This window comes from Caenorhabditis elegans, chromosome IV, assembly GCF_000002985.6.
Source record: "Caenorhabditis elegans chromosome IV".
Lineage (NCBI taxonomy): Eukaryota > Metazoa > Nematoda > Chromadorea > Rhabditida > Rhabditidae > Caenorhabditis > Caenorhabditis elegans.
Genome location: NC_003282.8, coordinates 4,669,489 through 4,692,062, shown reverse-complemented (window position 1 = coordinate 4,692,062; position 22,574 = coordinate 4,669,489). Strand labels below are relative to the sequence as shown.

General features: G+C 37.7%; 3 protein-coding genes and 5 non-coding genes across 10 annotated transcripts; 3 read left to right on the top strand and 5 right to left on the bottom strand.

Moving 5' to 3' along the window:
• Window positions 1-126: 126 nt before the first annotated feature.
• Window positions 127-3,794, bottom strand: bus-4 (N-acetylgalactosaminide beta-1,3-galactosyltransferase). The gene is made up of 8 exons (NM_068214.3): window positions 3,686-3,794; window positions 3,294-3,463; window positions 2,744-2,861; window positions 2,493-2,689; window positions 1,653-1,767; window positions 1,433-1,563; window positions 1,241-1,379; window positions 127-425 (listed from the first exon to the last, which is right to left on the bottom strand). The coding sequence occupies exons 1-8, from the start codon at window positions 3,731-3,733 to the stop codon at window positions 237-239; spliced, it is 1,107 nt and encodes a 368-aa protein (NP_500615.2). The 5' UTR covers window positions 3,734-3,794; the 3' UTR covers window positions 127-236.
• Window positions 3,795-6,330: 2,536 nt separating this feature from the next.
• kin-36 (Protein kinase domain-containing protein) lies at window positions 6,331-13,045 on the bottom strand (the record flags this gene model as incomplete). 3 transcript variants are annotated; one of them, NM_001347302.3, is made up of 12 exons in its annotated part: window positions 6,331-7,031; window positions 7,303-7,626; window positions 7,946-8,238; window positions 8,528-8,647; window positions 8,762-8,848; window positions 8,900-9,047; window positions 9,772-9,840; window positions 10,720-11,634; window positions 12,017-12,160; window positions 12,214-12,353; window positions 12,400-12,713; window positions 12,974-13,020. In NM_001347302.3, the coding sequence occupies 12 exons, from the start codon at window positions 13,018-13,020 to the stop codon at window positions 6,954-6,956; spliced, it is 2,679 nt and encodes an 892-aa protein (NP_001334224.1). The 3 variants fall into 3 exon arrangements, with proteins under 3 accessions (NP_001334224.1, NP_001023393.1, NP_001023394.1); NM_001028222.6 differs by lacking the exons at window positions 6,331-7,031; window positions 7,303-7,626; window positions 7,946-8,238; ... (1 more) ...; window positions 8,762-8,848; window positions 8,900-9,047 and having other exon boundaries at window positions 9,490-9,840; window positions 12,974-13,045; NM_001028223.5 differs by lacking the exons at window positions 6,331-7,031; window positions 7,303-7,626; window positions 7,946-8,238; ... (2 more) ...; window positions 8,900-9,047; window positions 9,772-9,840 and having other exon boundaries at window positions 10,432-11,634.
• A 1,206-nt stretch (window positions 13,046-14,251) lies between these two features.
• T22B11.9 lies at window positions 14,252-14,364 on the top strand. Its single transcript, NR_053130.1, has one exon. It is a non-coding gene; the product is annotated as an Unclassified non-coding RNA T22B11.9 (non-coding RNA).
• A 3,192-nt stretch (window positions 14,365-17,556) lies between these two features.
• Window positions 17,557-17,674, top strand: T22B11.7. Its single transcript, NR_053129.1, has one exon. It is a non-coding gene; the product is annotated as an Unclassified non-coding RNA T22B11.7 (non-coding RNA).
• A 1,328-nt stretch (window positions 17,675-19,002) lies between these two features.
• On the bottom strand, window positions 19,003-19,067 carry T22B11.8. Its single transcript, NR_053128.1, has one exon. It is a non-coding gene; the product is annotated as an Unclassified non-coding RNA T22B11.8 (non-coding RNA).
• Window positions 19,068-19,978: 911 nt separating this feature from the next.
• On the bottom strand, window positions 19,979-22,521 carry F29B9.12 (uncharacterized protein). The gene is made up of 6 exons (NM_001038320.3): window positions 22,434-22,521; window positions 21,270-21,314; window positions 20,735-20,865; window positions 20,613-20,690; window positions 20,220-20,306; window positions 19,979-20,161 (listed from the first exon to the last, which is right to left on the bottom strand). Exons 1-6 carry the CDS (start codon window positions 22,518-22,520, stop codon window positions 20,071-20,073), a joined length of 519 nt encoding a protein of 172 aa, NP_001033409.1. The 5' UTR covers window position 22,521; the 3' UTR covers window positions 19,979-20,070.
• T22B11.6 lies at window positions 21,388-21,537 on the bottom strand. The gene has a single exon (NR_053127.1). It is a non-coding gene; the product is annotated as an Unclassified non-coding RNA T22B11.6 (non-coding RNA).
• Window positions 21,810-21,959, top strand: F29B9.14. Its single transcript, NR_053126.1, has one exon. It is a non-coding gene; the product is annotated as an Unclassified non-coding RNA F29B9.14 (non-coding RNA).
• Window positions 22,522-22,574: the final 53 nt, after the last annotated feature.

Sequence of the window (22,574 nt, the reverse complement as noted above, 5' to 3'; positions counted from 1 at the left end):
TGCCGATTTATAGAAGTTTTCAATTCCGGCAATTTGCCGAATAACCGGAAAAATTGTTTTCTGCCCACCCTGTCGTATTTTCTATGACATAAAGAAATCAAATCTGAAATTGAGAAAAAAACCATCATTATAAGGCTATTTATATCACGTGAGAAGAAAGACAAAAACGGGTTGAAGAAATGACTAGAAGTATGAGAACAGTGGGGAAAAAGTGTGTCTGATTAACGGAATTTGGTTCAAGTTGGCGGTGGAAGTGTATCGTCCATTGACGTTGAGACAGTTGTTGTCTCATTTCTGACATCTTCCAAATCATCTTGTCTCCAAATTCCACGTGCAATTGAGTACAGTAATCCATCGATGAGGCGGATTTCATCTGGATGCAAATGATGCATGCTGATCAAGTTTTCGTGATAGATCGCGGGGCCCTGAAATTGAAGAATTCATTTAGAATCCGTTAATTTCAAAATGTAATATTTCCACCTAATCTTTTTCTTTTGAAATTTCGAAAATTCGAAATTAAGATTTCAGAAATAATAGAGTCAAAGTGGTACTTCTCAGAAAACTCCAAAAATTCCAATACTTTCATGCAATTTTATGTTAAAAAGCACAATTAGGCAATTGGTAGGTACATAGGCGGGCAGGCATAAAAAAGGCTCGTAGGCTGGGAATGCCTATGCAATGTTAGTGTTGATACCTACTCCTACCTTGTGCCTACAATCATGTCTACCGCCTAAACTCACAAAATAGAATAAACAAAACTAAAAGGAATGGAAGATTTAAAAATAACACAAAACGTAGGCTTTAGGTATGTAGGTACGTAGGCAGCAGGTAAGCAGCAGGTAGGCATAAGGTAGGCATAGTTGTTTAAAAAGTTTTTTTTATAAACAGAATTTCAAGCGTTTCGTACGCCTTCTTTTTTACAACCTTGACAGAGTTTAAGAAGGCATAAAGTAGGCATACAAAACTTTTGCGATACAACGGAAAATATGTAGTATTAAGTTTTCAAAATAGTCTAGCCAGCTTTCAAGATGGTCTACGCCTGTCCCGTGCCTACACATGTGGCTACCAATATACTAACATTCCGGAAGTACGTAGGCAGGCAGGCAGGCAGGCAGGCAGGTAGGCAGGCAAGCACAAAGACAAAGAATTTACCTCTCTCACATTTTAGATCTAAACTTCTAGCTTTCAAAAGATCCCATACCGTCAAAAATCCCCCTCCCCAAAACCCTTAAAAACTAACCCAAACTTGTATAGGATCCATCTGAAAGCTTCTCGTCAAATCAGCATAAAAATGTTGTTCAGGTCTCCACGGAAGAAATCTCTGCCTACCCTTCTCATCTCGACTGTCCAATGGAACAATACCCACGGATGCCAGACATCTGAAAAAAGAGGCAATAAGGAAACATTATAATCTCGAAAATCAATCTCTTACTGCGCTATTGCATAGTCTTCCCATTCGTGGTAAGGGCATTTTTGCTTGTCATTGAACAGTTTTTCTGCGAATATCCGCATCGCTTCTCGACTCATCACATAGCCACTTCCTCCCGCATTGTATCCCGTTTCCTGAAAAAAAAACGACTTCCGTAATTAATTTTTCATTTGTTTTTCGATTATCTGATTTTTAGAAAAACAGTAAGAATAAAAGATCATACCGTCCGCCTACTCAACCGATATCCGATAAAGTACGGCTTGTTTGGATCCAAAGTGGCCAGATATCTTTGCAAGTTTTCGACAATTAAATACGTGTCATCGTCACCCTTGAAGTACCTGCAAAGATTGAATCTTTATGAGTTTAAAATTAGAGCATTTTCACTTTTCAATGACCTCTTTGGGTCTCGCAACAAATGAAACTTTTTTTTTTTGAAAAAAAAACTGGTGGTGTGCCTTTTAGTTGTACAGTAATCATTCTGAATTGGTGTTCAAATAAGATTTTAAAAAGAAAATGGAAAAATATTTGCCAATTTTTTACCGGTTTCAAACAATCATATGTATATCTATTTCATTTCAAATCAATATCTAATTGTTTTCTGTCCAAATCTACTGGAATTAAAAAACAATGCATTGAGTTTTATCAATGACATTATGAAAAAATAATTAGCTGGCTAAATAGGAAAAATGTCAAAAAAAAACCTCCACGGGGAGTAATTTGCTAGCTCAACTTTAAGCGAAGCAGTGCAATTTATCAAAAACTGTTGACTAACAAAAAAATTGTTATATAGGTAATTATAAATCTTTTATCACTTGATAAATTTCTGTACCTTAAATTTTGGTTGAGTTATATGCATTTTAAAAGACTTAAACAATAATTGCAACTTTGTTTGAAATGTTCACAACTCACAAATTGGTTGCTAAAAACATTTTAATTGCCAAAATTTGGAACTATCTACAAATTGCTTTTTAAAAACTAGTAAAAGCTTTAGAGAATTTTTCTTGTAATCACTTTTTTCCTGAGAATCTTCAAAACTTCCAAATATATTTTCTCCTCAACTCACCAATCGAAATCCTTTGACACATATTTATAAATATACAAAAGAGCCAGTCGAGTCTTCCAAAACAATTTATAATAGCTCTCAGGTAGCCCATCGAAAACGGTGTGGTATGGTGTAGAAGCATTGAGAAACCTGTCCGAATTAGTGAACAGATGACCAGCATCGCATCTACGAAGCCATGTTTCTGTTATCGCTGGTACCTGAATGAAATGAATGAAATGGAGGATATTTCCTTGTTTTGGGAAAGGACTTACTCGTGTCTTGTGATATATTGAGGTTGTCATTGCCCAACACAGAAGGGATCCACTTTTCGCCTGGTTTCTTGCACTTTCGGAAACTTTCACCGAGCCGAGGAGCTGTTCATTGTAGTTTCTGGAAATTTGCGCGTAGAAAGTTTTCAGATTGTTTTCAGATGGTTGCCGCTTTGTTTGACCTCCAAAAATTGCCGAATTTTCATTTTAAATAGTGTGACGTCACACTCATAAAATGACATTTGCCGCAATTTTTAAAACAAATTTGCTTGTCATCTATGATACATAAACCTAATGAGCATTTTTTTGTAATAAGAATTATAAAAAATAATGCGAAACATCTATAAAAACTTGCATGTAAAATATGCTGATCGTGTACTACAACAAAGTTACGAACTTGTAGAATTAGATTTTAAGCGCAAATTCAAATTGCCACTATTGGTTTAAATACATAAATTTGCGCGTGAAATGTGATGTATCCTCACTACAAAAGAGGTACCGACTCCATACATTGGATATTACGCGCGAATTGAAAAGAAATGTCTGAACTCACTCAAAACCGCTATCATCAATCGGAAACAACGGAATCAAATCGATGCCAGTCTTATATTGAACTTGATAGAGGAAATAGGCACCAAAGAATAAAATAATGAAGACAATAATCAGACTGAGACGGTACTCATCAGCACATAACCGCATCGATCGGAGATTTCGAATGTTTTTCTGAAAACAAAACTCCTCGGGAAGCTGCTCGGATTTTCCGATTTTCATTTGGCGAATTTACGAAGAAATGGAGACATGAAGTGGAAATATTGGAAGTCGATAAATAACCATTCGATTAGAATCGGCCTTTTGAGGAGTGAGTCCCCTCCTGTCTTACTTTTTCCTTTTCACCCCCTCCCGAAACTTTCGATTCTTTGGGGTGAAAGTCAAAGTGTTTCTTACCTTAAATCGTTCCCTCCATTTCTTCTGAGTATGAACACATATCATCATAAAATCATGACTTGAAGGGGCCGGGGGAACTGTTGAGTTGAGACGGGTGACGTGAGGGAAGCTGAAATATTTTTACTTTTTTCGGAATTTTGTATAATTTTGTATAATGAGAGTAGAAAAATGTACATAGAGATTAATGTTCAAACATGGTGCATTGAAATTCTAAATGGCTCACAGTTTCAAAGTCGAGGTAAAGGTTCAAAGTGGCATGAGTTCACCATGCCTGCGAGAGTAATGAGGCAGTTTTTCAGAAGAGCGTAGGCACGCAGGCAAGCAAGTTTTACCTTTTTATGGGAAGTTCAAAACACAAATGTGTAGAAAATTAAATATTTCGTGAGATAAGGAAATGTTGCGCTTTACGAATTGCCTATAGAGGACAAGCCACGAATATAGTTGTGACCTGTTAATGACGAATATTAGGGCTTCCATGGTAGGCAGGCACGGCTTTAAGGCCTGACGCCTGCCTCGTGGGTAAGGGCGCGAGGCAGGTGGAAGATGCCTAAAGGTCAGGTAAGTATTTTGGGGCCTACCTGACAGCCCTATTTTTGAAGGCCTTCATGGTGACTAGGAAAAGGTTTTCGCCTACGTGCCTACCTTTCTGCTTCAGGAATGTAGACTTGCTCATTTCTTCACAACTGTTGAAAATTGTACTAAAACCTTGGGTATGTAGGAAAGAAAAGTAGGAATACAGGCCGACATAAAGGTAGGTAGGCTAGTACGTAGGCAGGCAAGTATGTTGTGCCTTTTTGGCAATATTTGTTTGAAACTTAAAAAGTGCAAACAACACAGGAAAAAAAGATCAAAATATTCGAAACTTCGGAGATTCAGATGCTTCATCTTTTTGGTTATATGAAACAAACATTTAAAAAATTGACACTTTAAGATCCACAAATTTTGCAATAAAACTGCAGTTAAATCGGAAAATCTTATGATTTTCTTCAAATTTAGCTTTTTTCTAAGGTTACGGTAGATACCAAAGTGTACGGTAATAGAAAGTATGTAAAAGTCAAGAGGGGAAAAGAGGAAAAGAGTTTAAGATTTTAAATGTGTGTAACAACATTGGCATTTCAAAAAGTGATGAAAACAGGGAGAAAGATGGCGAGTAGTCTCTCTGCTTCTCTTACTCTCTCTCACTCTCTCACTCCATCTATATACAGAAGGACTCCTCCCTGAAAATCCGCCGATCGGCTGCCAGATAGGCCGCGGAAGCGACTGACGGGCGGTGCGGAGCGGCAGTATGACGATGATGGCGAAGAAGAATGAAGACGACGACGACGCAATATTTGGACAACGTTTTTGCAATCCGCCCCCACGCGCTCGCGCGGTTTTTGAGTTTTCAGTGATGGTATCGCGTTGAGATATGGGATGGGAGATGGGAGAGAGGATTTTTGAATTAGCAAGGGGATTTTGCTAAAAGTGCAAGGGCTCCTCGCCCGGTTAACGGCCAGGGAAGAATTGGTTTTGAAAATAGGTAAATAGCCGATATTAAATAGCAGGGTTACTTACACACCAAGGGTACGCGGCGATCGGAAATCTCCGGCAATTGCCGGTTTTGGAAAGGTTACAGCTTGGAGAATTTTCTTCAAAACACCTTAGCAGTTTTTATAGTACAAAATTGTATATTTTTAGTTCAAAAAAGCTATTGTGCATCTAGTTAATTACAATTCGCGCCAGAGCACACGCCGACCAATCAGTGACCCTGGCAACGCCCATTGCGCAACGCTGATTGGTGCATTTTCTTGGAGGCCAAAAACTCAAAATTAACTAGATTCCTAGACATCTAGATCTTCACACAATGTTTTCTACATGACTATATATAGTTTTAGAGAACAGTTAATATTATCTGTATTACGTAATCTACTAAAGTATAGACAACAATTTATCCACAACTAGTCTCAGACTCTCTATAGCATCAAACTTTGCATAATGATGTTTTTATTGGCATTGCGATAAAAAGCTGAGGAAAAATGCCCATTTTCTAATTTTTCTGTAAAATTGTAGAAAATATTTTTTACTTTTTGAAAAAAAAAACATTATTTTTAACTGAAAGTTTTGAGAAATTGTTTAAAATCGGGCTCAAATATCAATGTGTCGATTGACAAACAAATTGAGATTTTCAGCCAATTTTCGAGCAATTTTCAAAAATTTTCAATTGAAAGTGAACTAGTTTTGTCAGAAAGAACAAACTTTTTTTTAATTTTCAAAAAAAAAACTTTGCAACGGCGAAAAACAATGGATTTTGGAAATGTGCCTTAGTTTTAACTTTTAGGAAAGTCTAAGATCAAAGAACATTAGAGAACAAATATCGATACCTTAATTGAAATAAGAAAAATCTGTTTCAGATTTGGAAGATTTTCAGAGATATCTATCATCTCCCCAATCTTCTCTCAATTGTAACATCCACGTATACACACACACACCTTCGACATCTTACGCAATATGCATCGAGGTGCAAAAAAGTGTTATTGCAAGTTTTCTGCTGTTATCTAGCTTCTCGCATCTTGCCAAATTTTTGAGATGCCGAAACCGGCACGCCACCGCCGCTTCTTCTTCTTTTACGTGGATTTGTGAGATCAGGGGAAGGAATCGGGTGCGACTTACGCAACAAGCACATTTATTCTCGGAAAAATCAACAATCTGTCATTTAACAAAACGGGATGAAATTAAGCGGGAAAATAATTGGAGGGGGGAAAAATAAATGAGAACATGGGAGGGGGACTTTTGAAAATCATTCATATTTTGAAGGTTGGGAGTTTTGGTGCATTGGCACAAAAATTTTAAAATTTTAATACATCATATTCTACGCACAAATTTATTAACATTCAATGGTGCTATTAATATTAAAATATTGAATATGCGCGTAAAGTATGGTGCATTGATACAAAAAGTTGGTTTTTTTTAATACATCATATTTTATGCGCAAAATTGATCATTGAAGTTTTCTGAAAATATGGTGCATTGGCGCAAAAACTTTTGGCTATCACAATACACCATATTTTACGAGCAAACCTGTTCGAGAAACTGTTGGGCCAGAGCTTTTTGTGAACGCAGTTCACCCACCCATTGCATCATATTTTACGCGCAAAGTCATATTTAGCACACAGTTTAGAAAAATCTAGTTCTCTGACAACTTTTTTCGGCGCAAATTTGAAAAAAATAAATACAAAATCTTCCTCATCCTTCAAAAATTGAATGTATTTTTTTAAACGTGGTATAATCTCTATTCTTCTTGTTGCTCCAATGGCGTCACAATTGGCAAGTATGGGAAGTCTTCACGGTAGCACAGGTTTATTTGAGTCTGAAAATTTTCTAAGATTATAGTTGGTTTGTCTGAAAATTCTTGGCTAAAAATTTCAAGTTTACAACTATAAAGTTTCCGAGTCGGGAAATTAAAAAAAAAATTGTGCCGTCACATTATTCAAAAATAAATTTCCCGCGATTTTTGTAGGTCAAACAGAAAGGTTACTTCAGTTACTGTAAAACGAAGTTTCGAAGCGCTTGCTTCATTCTCCGTGGCCGAGTTTCCTTTTTAGGCGGCCACGTAAAAAACAGTGACCCCGTGTGCCTACCTTAGCATCAGCAGAAATGCACTCAAGTCGTTTAATAATCGTTCGAATGTCGCCTCTCGCCTCAGGCACGTGAGATGTACACGTTGCAAGCAGTTGCGTCACAGCTTCACCACAATATGAAATCGGATCCAACTGTGCCGAACCATCCCGCATCGCGTCGATAAATGTTTGAGCCTGACGAAGTGAGCCGAATGGGGTACCACCTAGAGAAAATATCTCCCAAAGTGTCACTCCAAGTGGCCAGATCATTGTCTGCTCGTTGTAGATCATTTTTTGATCTCGTTTGAAATACTCTGGTGGCATCCAGCGAAGTTTGGTTGGGGCCTGTAATGAAGAATATATCTTGAAATTTTTATAAAAATTGTTTCGGTAGCAGCCGACATGTCGTTGGATAATATTGAAAGAGAGTAATTCACGAAAAACCAATCTAATTTTTTTAAAGCAAAGCTTCCAAGCAGGCACAATACTGCCTACTTGCCTGCTTCAAAGCCACCTACGACTTGTCACCTACTTTTAAGAAACATAGCCTGCCTACCTGATTGTGCAAAAGTGCACATTAAACGTTTGAAAAGTGCTCCACTAGTTTCTAGGCAAGCAGGTATAAGGTAGGCATTTAGGCATACATTTGATCTGAAACACTCACACTTTCAGTAGTCATGTCAAGAGCATGATGCTCGGCGAGCCCGAATCCTCCAATTTTAACAATTCCTCTCTCAGCCAATAGAACATTTGAAGTTGATAAATGTGGTGGGAAGACGTTCTTTTTGAGTAAATGTTCAACTCCATTACAACATCCAATTGCAATTGCAGCTAATCTTTCGGAAGACAAGAAGCTTGCCATATTAAATGGTTCAGTTCCAAATCGGGCACAACGACTCTCTCGAAGGACTCCACGAAGGACTGATTGATGTAGTGGCTCCCACATTAGCATTACATCTGGAAAGTTTTTTGGATATTTTGAAAATTTTGAAATAAAAATAATTTATCAAAAAAAACATGTTTCGAAAAAATTTCAAACTCTCTTTTCCAATTGTCGGAAATTGCAAAAATATGGAAAAAATTTTCTGTTATGTAAATATTAAATTTCAGTCTATTCAAGAAAAATCAAAATTTAGAGCAAAATAAAAAAAAAAAAACTTTTTTTGGAAATTTTTTGAAAATTTGAATTTTAACTCCTCTGTCAAAATTGTGTGCGTGTTTTTTTTTTAATTTAACCTAAACGTACCTGATCCAGAGGGAGAAACTCCACACAGGGAAACCACATTTTGATGAGCTCCAGCGGCAATATTTGATTTCAGAAGAGACGTCAGCTTTACCAATTCTTCATCGGAAAGCCGCGCGATGTCTGAAAACATTTACAATTGAATTCGAGCGCAAAGGCGCCGACCAATCAGCGAGGAGCAAAGGGCGTGGCCAACTTTGCTGATTGGTTGACACTTCTATCAGAGCAGCATCTTACTTTTCAACAAATACACGTTCACATCGTGGACACTCCCATTAAATGAGCTGAACATTGCTCTGTGAATTGGTCCGAACTTCCCCATTCCTGAATTCCAGAGTTCCATTTTTTAAAATCAATTTTATATGGTTTACATACCTACAGTAATACCAAGCTCAACATTTTTTGGACTGAATGTTGTTCCACTTTTCACCACGTTTTTGAAATTTTCAATTGCTTCATCCGCAGCGAGCAGATGATGCTCATCTTCCGGTGCGACACCCGATGGGACACGGGATACTGTTTTCTGTAATTTTTTTTCAGAAGAAAAACGTCCCTGTATGCAACTGGTCAAAGTTTTTGGTGTCATTTCTGGAGATTAAACACTGCTCTCCTTTTTTAAAAAATTTCAGACCATTTCCAGGCATTTTGTGAAACTTATGTAAGTTCCGTTTAGTGCTCTCTCAAGATATTCGCAAATTAACAACACCTTTGCTCACTTTTTGGGCTTATCCTTAGGCTTAGGCTTAGGCTTACATTTCAGAAGTCAAAGTTGTCAAAAAAAAAGTGAGCAAAAAGTGTTGTATAATTACGTGCCTGTGTGCTCTCTCGTTTTCAATTTTTCCGGTGACACGTGCGTTTTGGATGAATGTCATAAAAGTAGAAGAAGCGAATGAATATATTTTTATTTTATAATTCATCATCAATTTGAGAAAAATAAATGTAATATTTATACAGAAAAGAAACATGGAATTTATTGTCAAAAAATATATAAGATAGACAGACACACACACACACGGTCACCGAAAAAATTGGGGGGATGGAAGAAAATTGTGGAAATTTGGGGGAAAATGGAGTCATGTCAATTGGGATTGGCACGTGGGGGTTAGAATGCAGACAAAAACTTTGGGGAAAACAGGAAAATAACCGTATTAGAGAATTAAGAGACAAAATTTAGAAAGAGAGAGCACAGTAAAGAGCACTTGATCTTGGGGGTCCTATTGCCGAAGATGCTCTTTCTCACGACTCACCAACTCGGTTGGCGGTGGTGGATTAGCTGACGTGTAGCGGTAACCATTTGATGTCTTGGATTCCTTGCTCTGAAAATTTTTGCTTGAAGAAATTTTTTTAGGAAAGTGGAAAGAGAGAGGAGAGGTTTTGTGTGACGTGCTAGGTGTTATAGAAATTGCAGGCTTGTTTTAAGAGATGATTTCGGCGATCAACGACACTCCGAAAGTTCTCTAATTATTTTCCAAAAACGTTTTGCGAAAATATTTAGATTTTCAGAAAAATAAATTCTGCAAATTTCCTGCCAGATTTTTAACATCGCTAGACAAATGCGTTCTATTGAGAAATATAGCATTAGAGATTTAACGGTCTGAACCACAATGTTTTTTTAAAACTTTTCCAGAAAAAAATCGCGTTATTAGTGCTAAAATATAACTGTTTTCGATTTAAAAACTTTGTGCATAAATTAGCATTAGATGCTCTTGTCACGCATGCATGTTGCGGTCGACGAGAATTTAAATTTTTTAGCTTAAAACTGCTTTTTATTTTTATTTTTTGATTATACTTCAATTGAATCCACAACTTTTTGGGGAAAAAATCGTTAGGAACAAGTTTTCAATTATTTTTTATATTTCTTCTTTTTAAATTAAAATATTTTGTATTTAATTACTTTGCGGAAATTTTCAGAATTTGGGTCTTACCACGAAAACCCTGGAGTTATTGTAGTTTTCGTGGAGGGACACTTCAAATAAATCGAAAATAGGTCGTGATTGTACACACTTTAAAGCTATCTGTGAGCTAATGAAAAACAAATTATTCAAAAGGATCTGCAAGTTTAAATTGGAACAATTAATTTTTGGATAAGAAAAGTGTTGGTTTTTTATTTTTTTTTTTAATTTATCAATTATATAGTTTTCAGCTAATTTTTTGCCGAAAAATTTGCGCGTCAAATACACTGCATTTCTACTCACCTTGCAACACTTGTTTTTGTAGATGCAGCAGAGCCCGAGAGAACAGAACACGGCGAAGATAATGAGAGTGGCGATGGTAATATTACGGACTCTCAGGTAATCTGGCGAATAGTAGATTCGTTGCAAGAAGTTCTGCTCGGATGGGTCTGGGGTTTCTCCCTCGACAAGCTCCACGGTGGTAGATTCCTCATCTTCATCTTCGTCGGAGTTGGAATCCTTCTCCTCGTCGTCTTCGGATGTGGTAGTTGTCTCTTCATCATCACCATCCTTTTCCTCCTCTTCCTCTGACTCTTTCTTGTCCTCCTTGTCCTCCTCTTTATCTCCCTCATTATCTCCTTCCTTCTTCTCCTCATCCTCTTTCACAACTGTAGTTGTTTCCGCCTCTTCTTCATCCTTCTCCTCCTCTTCATCTCCTTCCTTCTTCTTCGCATCCTCTTGAGACTTCAACTTTGTTGGCTCAATATCCTCCAGATTAACCTTCAAAACTCCATCCTCTTCCTCACTGCTCTCCTCCTTCTTCGTCTCCCCTTCTTCCTTCTTCTCCTCCTCCTCAAAGAAGTTGGTTCCACCGGTCTCCTCACTAACGTCACCCTCATCCTTATCAACTTGAACAACAGTAGCAGTCTCCTCTGCATCTTTGACAGGTCCTGGAAGTGCATCCTCTTGTGGTGGGCCATCAACAATCTCCGATCCATCAGCTGTATACACTTCAGGCTTCAAGTCGAATTTCAAATGTTCCGATTCAATAATGGTTTCCCCATCGTAGATCTGCTGATCCTTAGAGGCTGAGGCCTTGATCTGCCGAGCACGGCGGATGGTGGCGGTGTAATAGGATTCAAGTTCCTTGGCTCCGGAGAAGACGTCCCGGTCAAATTGAACCTCTGGTGGAAGATCATCATCATATTGGTCGTAGTTCTGGAAAAATTATTTGTTTTATTTGGGGATGGTGAGCGGAAAATTTTGCATTATTCAAATTAATTCGAGTTAAAAATCTTATTTTGCAGAAAATGTTTGAAACAGTAGAAATTAATATTGCCTTCCAGTCGTGTTTTTCTCAGATACTTTTCAAAATTTTCACTGAAAATTTAGGAAATCTGATATTTTTATTCTAATTTTCAAACATTTTAATTTCGTCGACTTTTCTCTTTTAATTTTGAGAAAATTTTTCTGATTTTTTAAAATTATTCTATAGCCTTAAAATGTTCACTCTTTAAAAAAATCGAAGAATTTCGAAGTTCGTTAAATTTGAAATTTTGAAAATCAGAGAATTTCCAAATTGAATATTATTTCCACTTACATCACTGTGATCATACTCATCATCGTCATCTTTCACTTGTGGTTGATCTTCCTTGCTCTCGGACAAATCGACGAGGACCGAAGCAACACAAGTGTGCACTCCAGTCGGCGTCGACTCAACTTCTCCCTCACAATGCTCTGGTGCCTGAAATTTTACCGGCTCAGGGATGATTCAGAGATTAAGGAAAAGATCCTTACCTTCACTTGGAATTTGTAGTGAAGAGTTACATTTTCAATTTTGAGGTGTCTCCAGTAGGGCTCCAACCAGAATGGCTCAATTGTCACGACGACTGATGAGTTTTCATTGACGGCTAGTGGTTGGGGTGGGCGTTGGAGAGCTTGAATGTTTTACATTAATTTATAAACTCTAGAAAGCAATCTTACCATCAGCATAACAAGCGGAGTATGTTTTCATGGAAAGATTAGCTGGATGTTGAGTTTGAGCAAGATCGGTGTGACAATTGGCAGCCAGGGTGTGAGCACATGTGCATCCGCCAGCGGTACGAGAAGCACGTGAATCCTTTGGTCGCAGACAGACACTGTAACCATTCTCCGTGCACTGACTGCACGCAGTACAGGCGTCGGTTTTCAGTGTTTCATCGTTGACCAGATTGCGGAGCCCGTGATGAGTTGCAGTGTCAGGACAGAGAAGATCCACACAGCCACCTCCGACTGTGTTGTGCTCGATTGACAGAGCGCTGGAACGAAAATTGATATTTGAAATAAATTTTAAGTTTTGAAAGGATTTTAAATTTGGGATTTTTCAGTAAAACTGAATTGAACCAGTCACTCAAAAACCAAAGTTTTCAGAAATAAATTTCACGATTTACCGAAACTTTAACTAAAATTTTCGAAAAACCTAATATATTTTTGTATTTTTTTATTATATTACCAGCCGCTGACCACGCCTACGGCGCGGGCCACGACATATTAAAAATTAAAAATTTAAATCACATACCTGACAGTCAGCAGAAAGCTACTGAGAGCAACAAGTTTGAAACCCATTTGCCAGGGCTTTTGAAAACGAGATCTGAAAAATGAGAATTATGAGATAGTGGAGGCGGGCGAGGGGATATGTTGCAGGTGCGCAAATAGAAAACTGAAAGGACAGATCCCAAATCAAACTGCAAAAAAAAGAGCTCTGGAGTTTCCACGTCACACATACACAGTGAAATGGAGACAGGCGTGGTGACAGAGAATAAGGAGTATGAGCTTCTGGAGAAAGAAATCCGATATGATTGAAAATATATCTGCATGAGAAGAAGAAGAAGAAGCCCAAAAATGAGTGGAGTAGATGGGTTTCAGATGACGACCGGAAGTTATTCTCAACAAAAACCGAAGGAAGGAGGATTGGAGCAAGTCAACGACACTTTGAATTATCATCATTTTTCAGAAATTGGGTCAACTGAGACAGAAGAGCCAGTTTTAAATGGGGATGAGTGTTTAGCTAATGTTTAACTAAACCTGTCATATATTTGGAAAAAGTGTACACTTTTGCAAAAAATTGCAAAAGTTGGACAAAAAGTTATCAACTTTTGATAGAAAATTTCAAAAAAATGCAGAAAGCTGCCAAAACTTCGGCAAACATTTGCGAGAGTTGCGAGAAAGTTGCGAAAATTCACAAGAAATTAACAAACTTCGGCTGAAATTTTCCAAACATTTACAGAAAATTGGTTGACAAAAAGTTGGAAAACTTTGGTAGAACGTTGCCGAAATTTGGCAGAATGTTCCAAAAGTTTGGCAAATAGTTACCTAATTTTGACATGCATTTTACGGACCTCAAAAGTAAGTTTCCAACGTTTACTTTGTAGTCGCCAAATTTTGCCAGAAAATTTCAAAAAAACTTGCAGAATACTGCCAAACTTTGGCAAAAAAATAAAAAAACATTTACAGAACTTACAATTAGGAAAAAATAAGCAAAAGTATAAAAAAAGCCCAGGCAGTTTTTTGGGCCTACTTCTGCCTTATGTGAACGCCTTTAAATCAATGTTATGAAAATGTGAATTAAACTTGAAATTAAAAATTCTAATTTTAAAAATTTTTAGAAGTTCACATTATATAAAATTGGAAAAAATTTGACTAAATCTCATGCAATTTTACTGTTTCAGGTTTTTAAAACTTTTTAGAAACTCAGAAACTCAAGCACCAAAAATCTGAAATTGTTCGCGTCAACTATACGGGCTTCAAACCCCATAACCAGTTTAAAAAATTCAACTAAAAATTGCTCAATTTGTGCAAAAAAGTGTGGATGATGAGTGCTCACAGGGGGCAGTAGGAAGCTTCCCGAAAGAAGAAGCCCCCACACAATTTGTCTTGAGGCGCCACACAGGAAAAACAAACAGAAAGAGGAGACAGTCCCGGGCGAGCAGCTCGCGGGAGCAACAGGGAGCAAAAGAAGAAGCAACATAACATGGACACTACACAGAGAAAGAAATGGATAGGCGAGCATATGCAAATTTCTATTTTTCTTCTGAGCATTTCTCAGCTCCGAAGCTTCCCAAAAATCTGGATATTCCAAGGGCACTTGGCGCGCGCGCGTAGGTCATCCAAGTGGATTTGCCATTGGACAAATCAGGGGGAGGAGCTTCTCTCGTTGTGTTTTGGGGCTGCTCAGGCTCCTTCGCTCCTGCTCCGAGTATAATCAGCGTTCGAGCTCGATTTCTGTTTGCCAAGTGATGATGGTGTGATGAAAATGGGCAGCAAAAAACGGGGCGAGCGGGCAAAAATAGGTGAGGATCACGTGGAATTAGAGGAAGCGATCAGTGATCAAAGGGGAGTATAGGAAGAACTGTACACTAATTGTGAAATACATCAGAGTGGGGCAAATTTTAGAGCTCTGCTAAACCGGTCAAGCATTGTAATTGAACTTGTACTCCAAGAGACAGGCAGCTGGAGAAGCATCTGTGATATAAATTTTGAAACCAACCGGAACAATTAACATTGGTGTAGTCGAATTTTTTATTACTTTATTAGACTCAAAATTGTCTGAAAACACCGAATTTCTTGTTCATATCGCAAACTTTTTTTTTGAAATCATCGACTAATTGTGGATATACATGTCAATTATCTTTTGATTAGGTACATTTAAGGTCGATGTACGACCAGATTTTTTAAAGTTTTAAAGCAAATCTGGTCCTCCACAAATCACAGTTACGTCCATTTGGCAACGATAACAAAATTTCACAAAAAGCGATGAACTTTGAGGTACAGCTGGCAAAACATATTCACCATTATCAAAATCAAAAATCTCTCATGATCTGCAGACGGAAAATTTTTGAAAATCTATTTTTAGGCTAACAATTTGTGGAAATTCCTGAAAATATTATTAGTAGTAAAATGTTTCAGTGGTATCGAAAGCTTGAACTGTGATAATATCGGTTTTGAGGAGCCTAGGTTTACGACCTAAGCCGAAGCCTAAGCCAATGTCTAAGCTTAAGCCGTTGATCCTAAGGCTGAGCATAAGCCTAAGCGTAGGCCTGAGTCTATGCCTAAACCTGAGCCAAAGCCTAAGTTTAAGCCTAGGCCTAAGCCTCAGCCTAAGCCTCAGCCTAAGCCTTTTCTTAAACCTAATTCAAAACCTAGGCCTATGTCTAAACCTAAGCTTAAACCTATATCTAAGCTTAACCCTAAGCCTGAGCCTATGCTTATGCCTTTGCCTCAATCAATGAAAATTAAAGAAAATTCAATCTGTAAAAAATTTTTGCAAAACTCTATACAACCTAGGCTCTAATGTCAGTAAATGTGTCGACAAGTTGGTGTATCTCATCATTCGATGCTCTCTCTCCCAGCTTCTTCCTCTCATTCTCTTTTGAATTTCAAGTGGTTTGTTAGTCTAACTGTAATGAAAAAAGTGAAAGTAGCGAACCATCCCGTGGGAGACAATTATTTACCGAAAAAGTTAGTCATTTTGCCCCCCCCCCCCCTCCATCTAATGTTTCAGAGAATCAACTCTCTCTTTTGCACAGTGGTGGCAGAAAAGAAGAGATTCCCGCTGACCCAAATATTTGCTCAACAATTTTCAATTTCTACTTTCAATTGAGTTTGATATCTTAACAGTATGGAAGAAGGATGGGAACTAAGAAAAAGTAAAAAGAAAAATTGGGGAACGAGAGAGAAATGAGAAAATGATAAGGGTTTTTGGAAAAAAGTGGTGGAATATTTAATTTTAAAGTGGATAGTAGAATGACAAAAATACATTGCAATTGTACGTAACACGAGGAACTACACAAAAGTCTTCAATGATTTTAAGAAGTTTTCAGTTGCCTTGCCTAGATTATGCCTACCAGCATGTTTGCAAAAAAATTTGCCATTGACATGTGTTGGTCAACTATAAGGTAGGCAGGCAAACAATTTTCCTTTAGCTACCTTAGCCTGCCTACGTATCCAAATACCACCTGCATGAAATTCGGAAGCAGGTACGAATGTAGGCGTAAGGTGGCAGGGTTGGCCTTCTTAAAGGTTGGTAGGCATTTTTGTTGATTAATTTGAATTACGGGAAAATTGATTCACTTTCTTACCGAATTGAATTTTTCTAAATTTTTGTTATTTGGGTTTTATGGTTAGGTACGTACATCTTCATGCCTAAGAGCCTACGTGCCTACACGCTTGCCTACCACCTAGGATCTACATTTTAGAACATTTAAGTGTCATAACCTTGAATATGGAAAGGTGAAAATATATTTTCAAAATTTTCAGTTTAACTTGATTAAATCTTATCTTTTTGGCTTATTTTTCAACTGCACTACATCAGATATTAGACGCAAGTTGGAAACAATTAATATTGACACCTGATACACCTGACAAGGGAAGGCTCTGAACTCGTTATCGGACTTCGTTACGCCACTATATATTCGAAAGAGAATGGTTACAGATGATCACTCTAAAAAATTTAGCTGCTTCAGAGCAGGTTCGACCAAGTTACGACACTTTGAAGTTGCCGAAAAAAAATCCTTGAAATCCTTTATATCAACTTATAGAAAAAAAATTTTTTTGAATTTGTTGGAATTTAAAAAAGGGTATTTTGGCACTTTCAAAATGTCGTAACTTGGTCGAACCTGCTCTGAAGCAGCTAAATTTTTTGGAGTGATCATATGTAACTATTCTCTATTGAATGAATATAGTGGCGTAACGAAGTCCGATAATGAGTTCAGAGCCTTCCCTTGTGAGACCATAAAAATTAATTAATTTTTAACCAATAAAAACGAAAGAAAAAAGCTGATAGTGAGGTCTCTCAAAAAAGGTTAATTGGAAAAAGGGAAACTATTTTTTGCATAGAAAGTTGAAATGAGTCATGACGTATTATGAAAAGATCTGAATGAGTGAAAAGGGGGTATGTTCTCCACCTCCGAGGTTTGTACGTTTTTGAGGTCGAATATGGTATGATGTTGGTGTGGTGGTGTAAGTCCTAATGAGAAGTGGTCTGATATGTACATATTAAAATACAAATAATAGGTGCGGGAGCCGATGGAGAGAGACCCCTCGGAGGAGGGGGGGGGGGGGCTGAGCTTCATGTCCATGTTGACACAGTAATTTGATATGTTATGGGGTTGCTGTTGCTGCATTTAGGGGAGGGGGCATAGGGTACCCGTTTTTGGAGCCAAATTTTTTTGCTCTCCAAATTTCTAGGTAGCCAGGAATGTTAGGCTCCGATGGCTCCGATGAATACGCAAATTTCACAAGAAGCGCAAACAATGACTGTGCTGCACAGGAAGAGAGAAGCTTGAGTGGAATGTGGTCGGAAGCACAGATTAGTGACCTCCCTAGGCACAGGGAGGGCATAGAAACAAGAAGATTTGTACACTGTCTGATGAGCAATTATTATGCGAGGTAGTTTTTTTTGTTGAGAAATTGGGGGGCTCCTAAAAGTCTACTCTTTCTCCCCATAGGTAGGTGTTTGCCACGTGGCCTAGAAAATGAGAAAACACGGCCACGCTTGACAAATGAACATGGTGCATTAAGACATTTTTGGCATATTTCAAGACTAGAAAAATTTTTGCTCTGCGAAGTTATTTATTCATGGCCTAGAAAATGTGAAAACTCGGCCATTCTCGGAATAAGGACATGGTGCATCACGACCATTTTGACATATTCTGAAATTGGCATAGAACAACACGGCCACGTCGAAAAACTGTTTTGAGCACTTTTAAGAGTGACCGAGTTTCTCATTTCACGGCCACATAGCATTTACTATTTTTGTTTCAAATGTTTAACTTTTCTCAGTAAATAAAATTCTCCGAGATCGGAAAAATACAAGTATAACTGCGCAAAAAAATTCTTGGGCGGAGCAGCAAGGGGTAGAAGGTCGAAAGATGAGTATGCTCACCATTTAGTAAAAAAAAACTAAAAACTTTAGAAAAATTCGCCCGTAAACGCCTTCGAAAAAAATAACAAAAAAATTATGTCCCGGTTTAGATATAAAAAAGTTTTTCCTAGCGATTGAAAAAAACGAAAAAGATGCCGAAATTCGCCGATTCTGAAATCGCGGGAAATCAATTTCCAAACGAGTGACGTCACACAAATGAGACTGATGACGTCATCGTTTTCAAAAATCAATTTTCCCTCCTGATCAAAAACTTAACATGTTCTATAATGTAATACTCCTCAGATTCAAACTCCCCGAGCAATTTGGAGTGCTCTCCCCATTACCAGATACGATGGGAAAGTGCAGGTACTGTGTGTGAGAAGGCAAAGTGCAAAATGTCGGGGGATGAGAAAATGGCACATTTTATGAGATCAAAATCTAGATGGGGATTATTCAAAGTGCAAATATCCATCTTCTGGGAGAGTTTCCCTGATCACAAAAATAGAAGAAGAAAAGAAGGGAACATTGACTTCTCTGGATATTCCTGAAACTTGATGCTCCTAATTGCGTGACCACACTTGCACACAATGTAAACAGTGTGTGACTCCTCTTCTGGACAATAATGAAATTGCCCAGAAGCGACGGGAGCACAAAAAGGAATGAGCAGCATCACCTAAAACCTCACTACCGCCACCAACTGGGAGGTACTCTTCAAATAAACACAAATGCGCTAAAAGCAGCACACACACACACACGTATAGCTTTTGAGGGGAAGAGACAGTTAATCCGTATTTCACCCCCACTGGACTTCGGCTCTAAATCAACACAACTGAGTCTCTTCACCGATTACATGCTCTATGGCTACTGTACGCTGGGATGCTTCTGTCCTTCCACTAATTTGTTCAGAGATATCATTGAAAAGAACTTGTGGTCTAATTTGATAGTTTGAAGTTAGTTTTGACTATGGTGACTATGCGGAATTGGAATTTCCGCCAACGCGGCAAACCGGCAATTTGCAGAAAATGAAAATTTCCGGCAAATCGGCAAACCGGCAAAATGCCGTAATTTAAAGTTTCCGGAAAATTGTCGGAATTGAAAATTTCAGGCAAAGTGCCGTAATTTAAACTTTCCGGCAAATCGGCAAACCGACCACTTGCCGATTTGCCGAATTTGCCGGAAAGGCACAGTTTTAAGTGTTTCCGTCTTATAAAGTATCCCTCTAAACATTTCCGGCAAGTCTGATATCCGGCAATCCGCAAATCGGCAATTTGCGGAAAATTAAAATTTCCAGAAAATCGACAAACCGGCAATTAAGGGAAAATAATGTTATTTTCAAGAAGTACCAATATTTCTCGATATGTTTAATATAATTTTTCAAAAAAAAAACGACGAAAAAGTGAGAATTTTTCGGCACTTCTCTCAGCTCTACTGGTAGAAAACAAAACATGTTCGGAGTATTCAGTTGTTTGATTTTCAACGTCATTGTCATTCAATTCCACTCGTTTTTTCCCACATTAGAACACCAAAAACCTCAAAGAGCTAAACCAATCGGTGGTGATGGTGCGCAGATGAAGAGTATCCTCAAATATCGGATTTCAATCCGATGTGGTTTGTGTTTCTTTCCCGCCCATTTTTTAAAGATCAAACTACAGGGCAATTGGAAATTGTTTTATAACTTTAATAAGGACTTGGTAATTCAAAGCGAAACAGACAGGGGGAACCCGTAGAAAACAAAATTTCAAAAATCAAAGGCATCAAGCGACCAGATGTGACGTGGCTGAATAGGGAGGAGGTGGTGTGTTGGCTGTGGTGGATTGACTGGCACATTGGTAAGATGGGAGCAGTCTGAAGTTCTTAATCAGATTAAACAGGAAAATAGAAGAGAAGAAAATAGAAAACATACGGGATATTTGAGGATACCACTGAGACACTGCTGTCCGGTGTCGTTGGAGTTCGGCACATGGATCGGAGCAGAAGGAGCATGGAGGATCTGAATTAAAAGTTTTCTAGTTCAAGATGACCGTATAGACCATTTAGATCTTATAGACCATATATACTTATAGGCCTTATAGACCTTTTAGCCTTATAGGCTTTATGGATATCATAGACCTCATAGCCCCAGACCCAATAAACCATCTGAAGATTCTAGGCCTAATAGACCTTTTAGACCATATAGACTTTACCGGTTTTGTAGACCTCATAGGCCTCATAGATCTTTTAGGCTTGATAGGCCTTATAAGCCTTATAGGCCTTTTAGGCCTCATAGACATTTTTGGCTTTATTGTTCTAAACTCACCTATTTGTTGGATTACTCGAAAGCCACATTAATATGTCATACGAAGAGTTTGAAGTATTATATCGACTTATTGATACTCTGAAAAAAAGTATTTGATTTTCAGAATCTTCAAAAAATCTTACTTTGGCTTTGTCATTTTGCTCAACCCAATTGAGAATGCTAATGCAATAACCATAAGCATAAAAATGCCAACGAAAAATGTCAAATGATCCTCGGATTCTTCAACAGGTTCCACTAAATATATCGGTGGTTTCTGGAAAAATTTGAATTGTACTCCACGAGGGAAAGGGCTCTTTTCATTTTTCAACCATTTTTCCAGCCAAAATGCATGCTTTAAAGCTTTTTAAACTCAAAATTTAAATTGAACTGTTATTTTTCATTTTTCAAATACATAAAACCTCGATGTATATTCTGTAGAAAACTAAAAATTCAAGTTGTTTCACTTTTTAAAATGTTTAATTTCAAAATAGTCGGCAAAAAATAATACAAAATCAAGAATTAAAAAAAAACTGTTAAAAAAATCGGCTACCCTTTTAAAATCGGTTTGACGAGACTATGAAAACCACCTTTTGAGATAATTTTTTGGGTCAGCTTCAAAGGGTGCCCGAGATTTCATTTTTTCTAGGCCACCTAGCAAAAGATGGGGGCCAAACTTACATGACTCGTAGTTGATGGGAGCATTGATGTGGAGCAAGGCGGCACCTGAAACCAAATACACGTCAAAAAACCACCCATCAATTATGATTGTTCCAACACAAAAAAGCAAAAAATCGGGGGAGATTTGAGAAGATGTGGGGATGATCCCACGGGGATTCCCCTGACAGGGAAATCTCACAAATGATAAATACTCTCCTTATTCGTTGGGATAGAGAGAGTGTGTATGTGGAGAAGAGAGTAGAGAAGCTCGACGGGGGCTCAGAGAAGGGTCAGCGCGATATGACTACAGGCATTTGTTTTGTGTGCACCAAAACATGATAATTACAGTAGTCTCGGTGGATTTGAAAGTTTATTGTGTTTATAGTAAACATATAAATCTGGAGAAAGTTCCGCATTTGAATGTCCAATTTGTACTTTGTTGGCATTTTTTAGGAAAAAATAACACCATAAAAAACCAGATTTTACGCCAAAATGCAGAAAATAGGCGGTTGGCAGGCAGGCAGACATTGACACACCTGTAAACTTAAATGCCTATTACTGTGCCTGTAACCATTGTTTTCTAGATAACTTTCGCGTAAAATATGGATATGTTGCATCACATTGGTGTGTACAGTAATGACAATGCACCATACTTTACGCGAAAGTTTTTGGAAAAAAAACATATTCAGACAAATAAAACAACACTGATAGACAAGAAATTAAATCTCCAGGCGTTCCTATGCCTGCCTACCACATATTTTCCGCATTTTTTCGTAAAACCAGATGTTGACCCAGTAAACGCAGATTTGTATTATCCAGACGCTAAGTTTTGAGATTTGTGCAAAAAACCAAACGTCATTAAAAATTACTGTAATTTCAAACTTTTGTTTTTTCGGAATTTCAAGGATTTTTCGCAGCTTTTTATAGCGATTTATATGTTTTTAAATAATTAAATAAATTTTTTCGTAAAAAAATATGAAAACTCGATTAAAAACATTACAGTATTCTTTTTAAAATGTGTCGCGTCGAGACCCTAGGTACCGTATTTTTGAGCAAATATGCATTTTTGTGCCTATCTAAAACGTTTTTCCTTCAAAAATGAAAAAAAAAATGTAAGAATCAGTTTTTCTATTACATTCTATTACTTAAAAATCGTTTTACAAATACCAATTATAATATACTCACCCGTTCAGTATCATTCAAAAATAGTACAAGTTGACAGCATGCTCGCCGAGTAAGATTCATTGGTTGATCACATAAATGAGGCTTCATTCTGTAAAACTGGGCTCATTTTCTTCAAAATAAGACAAGAAGCGGCGGCTAGAC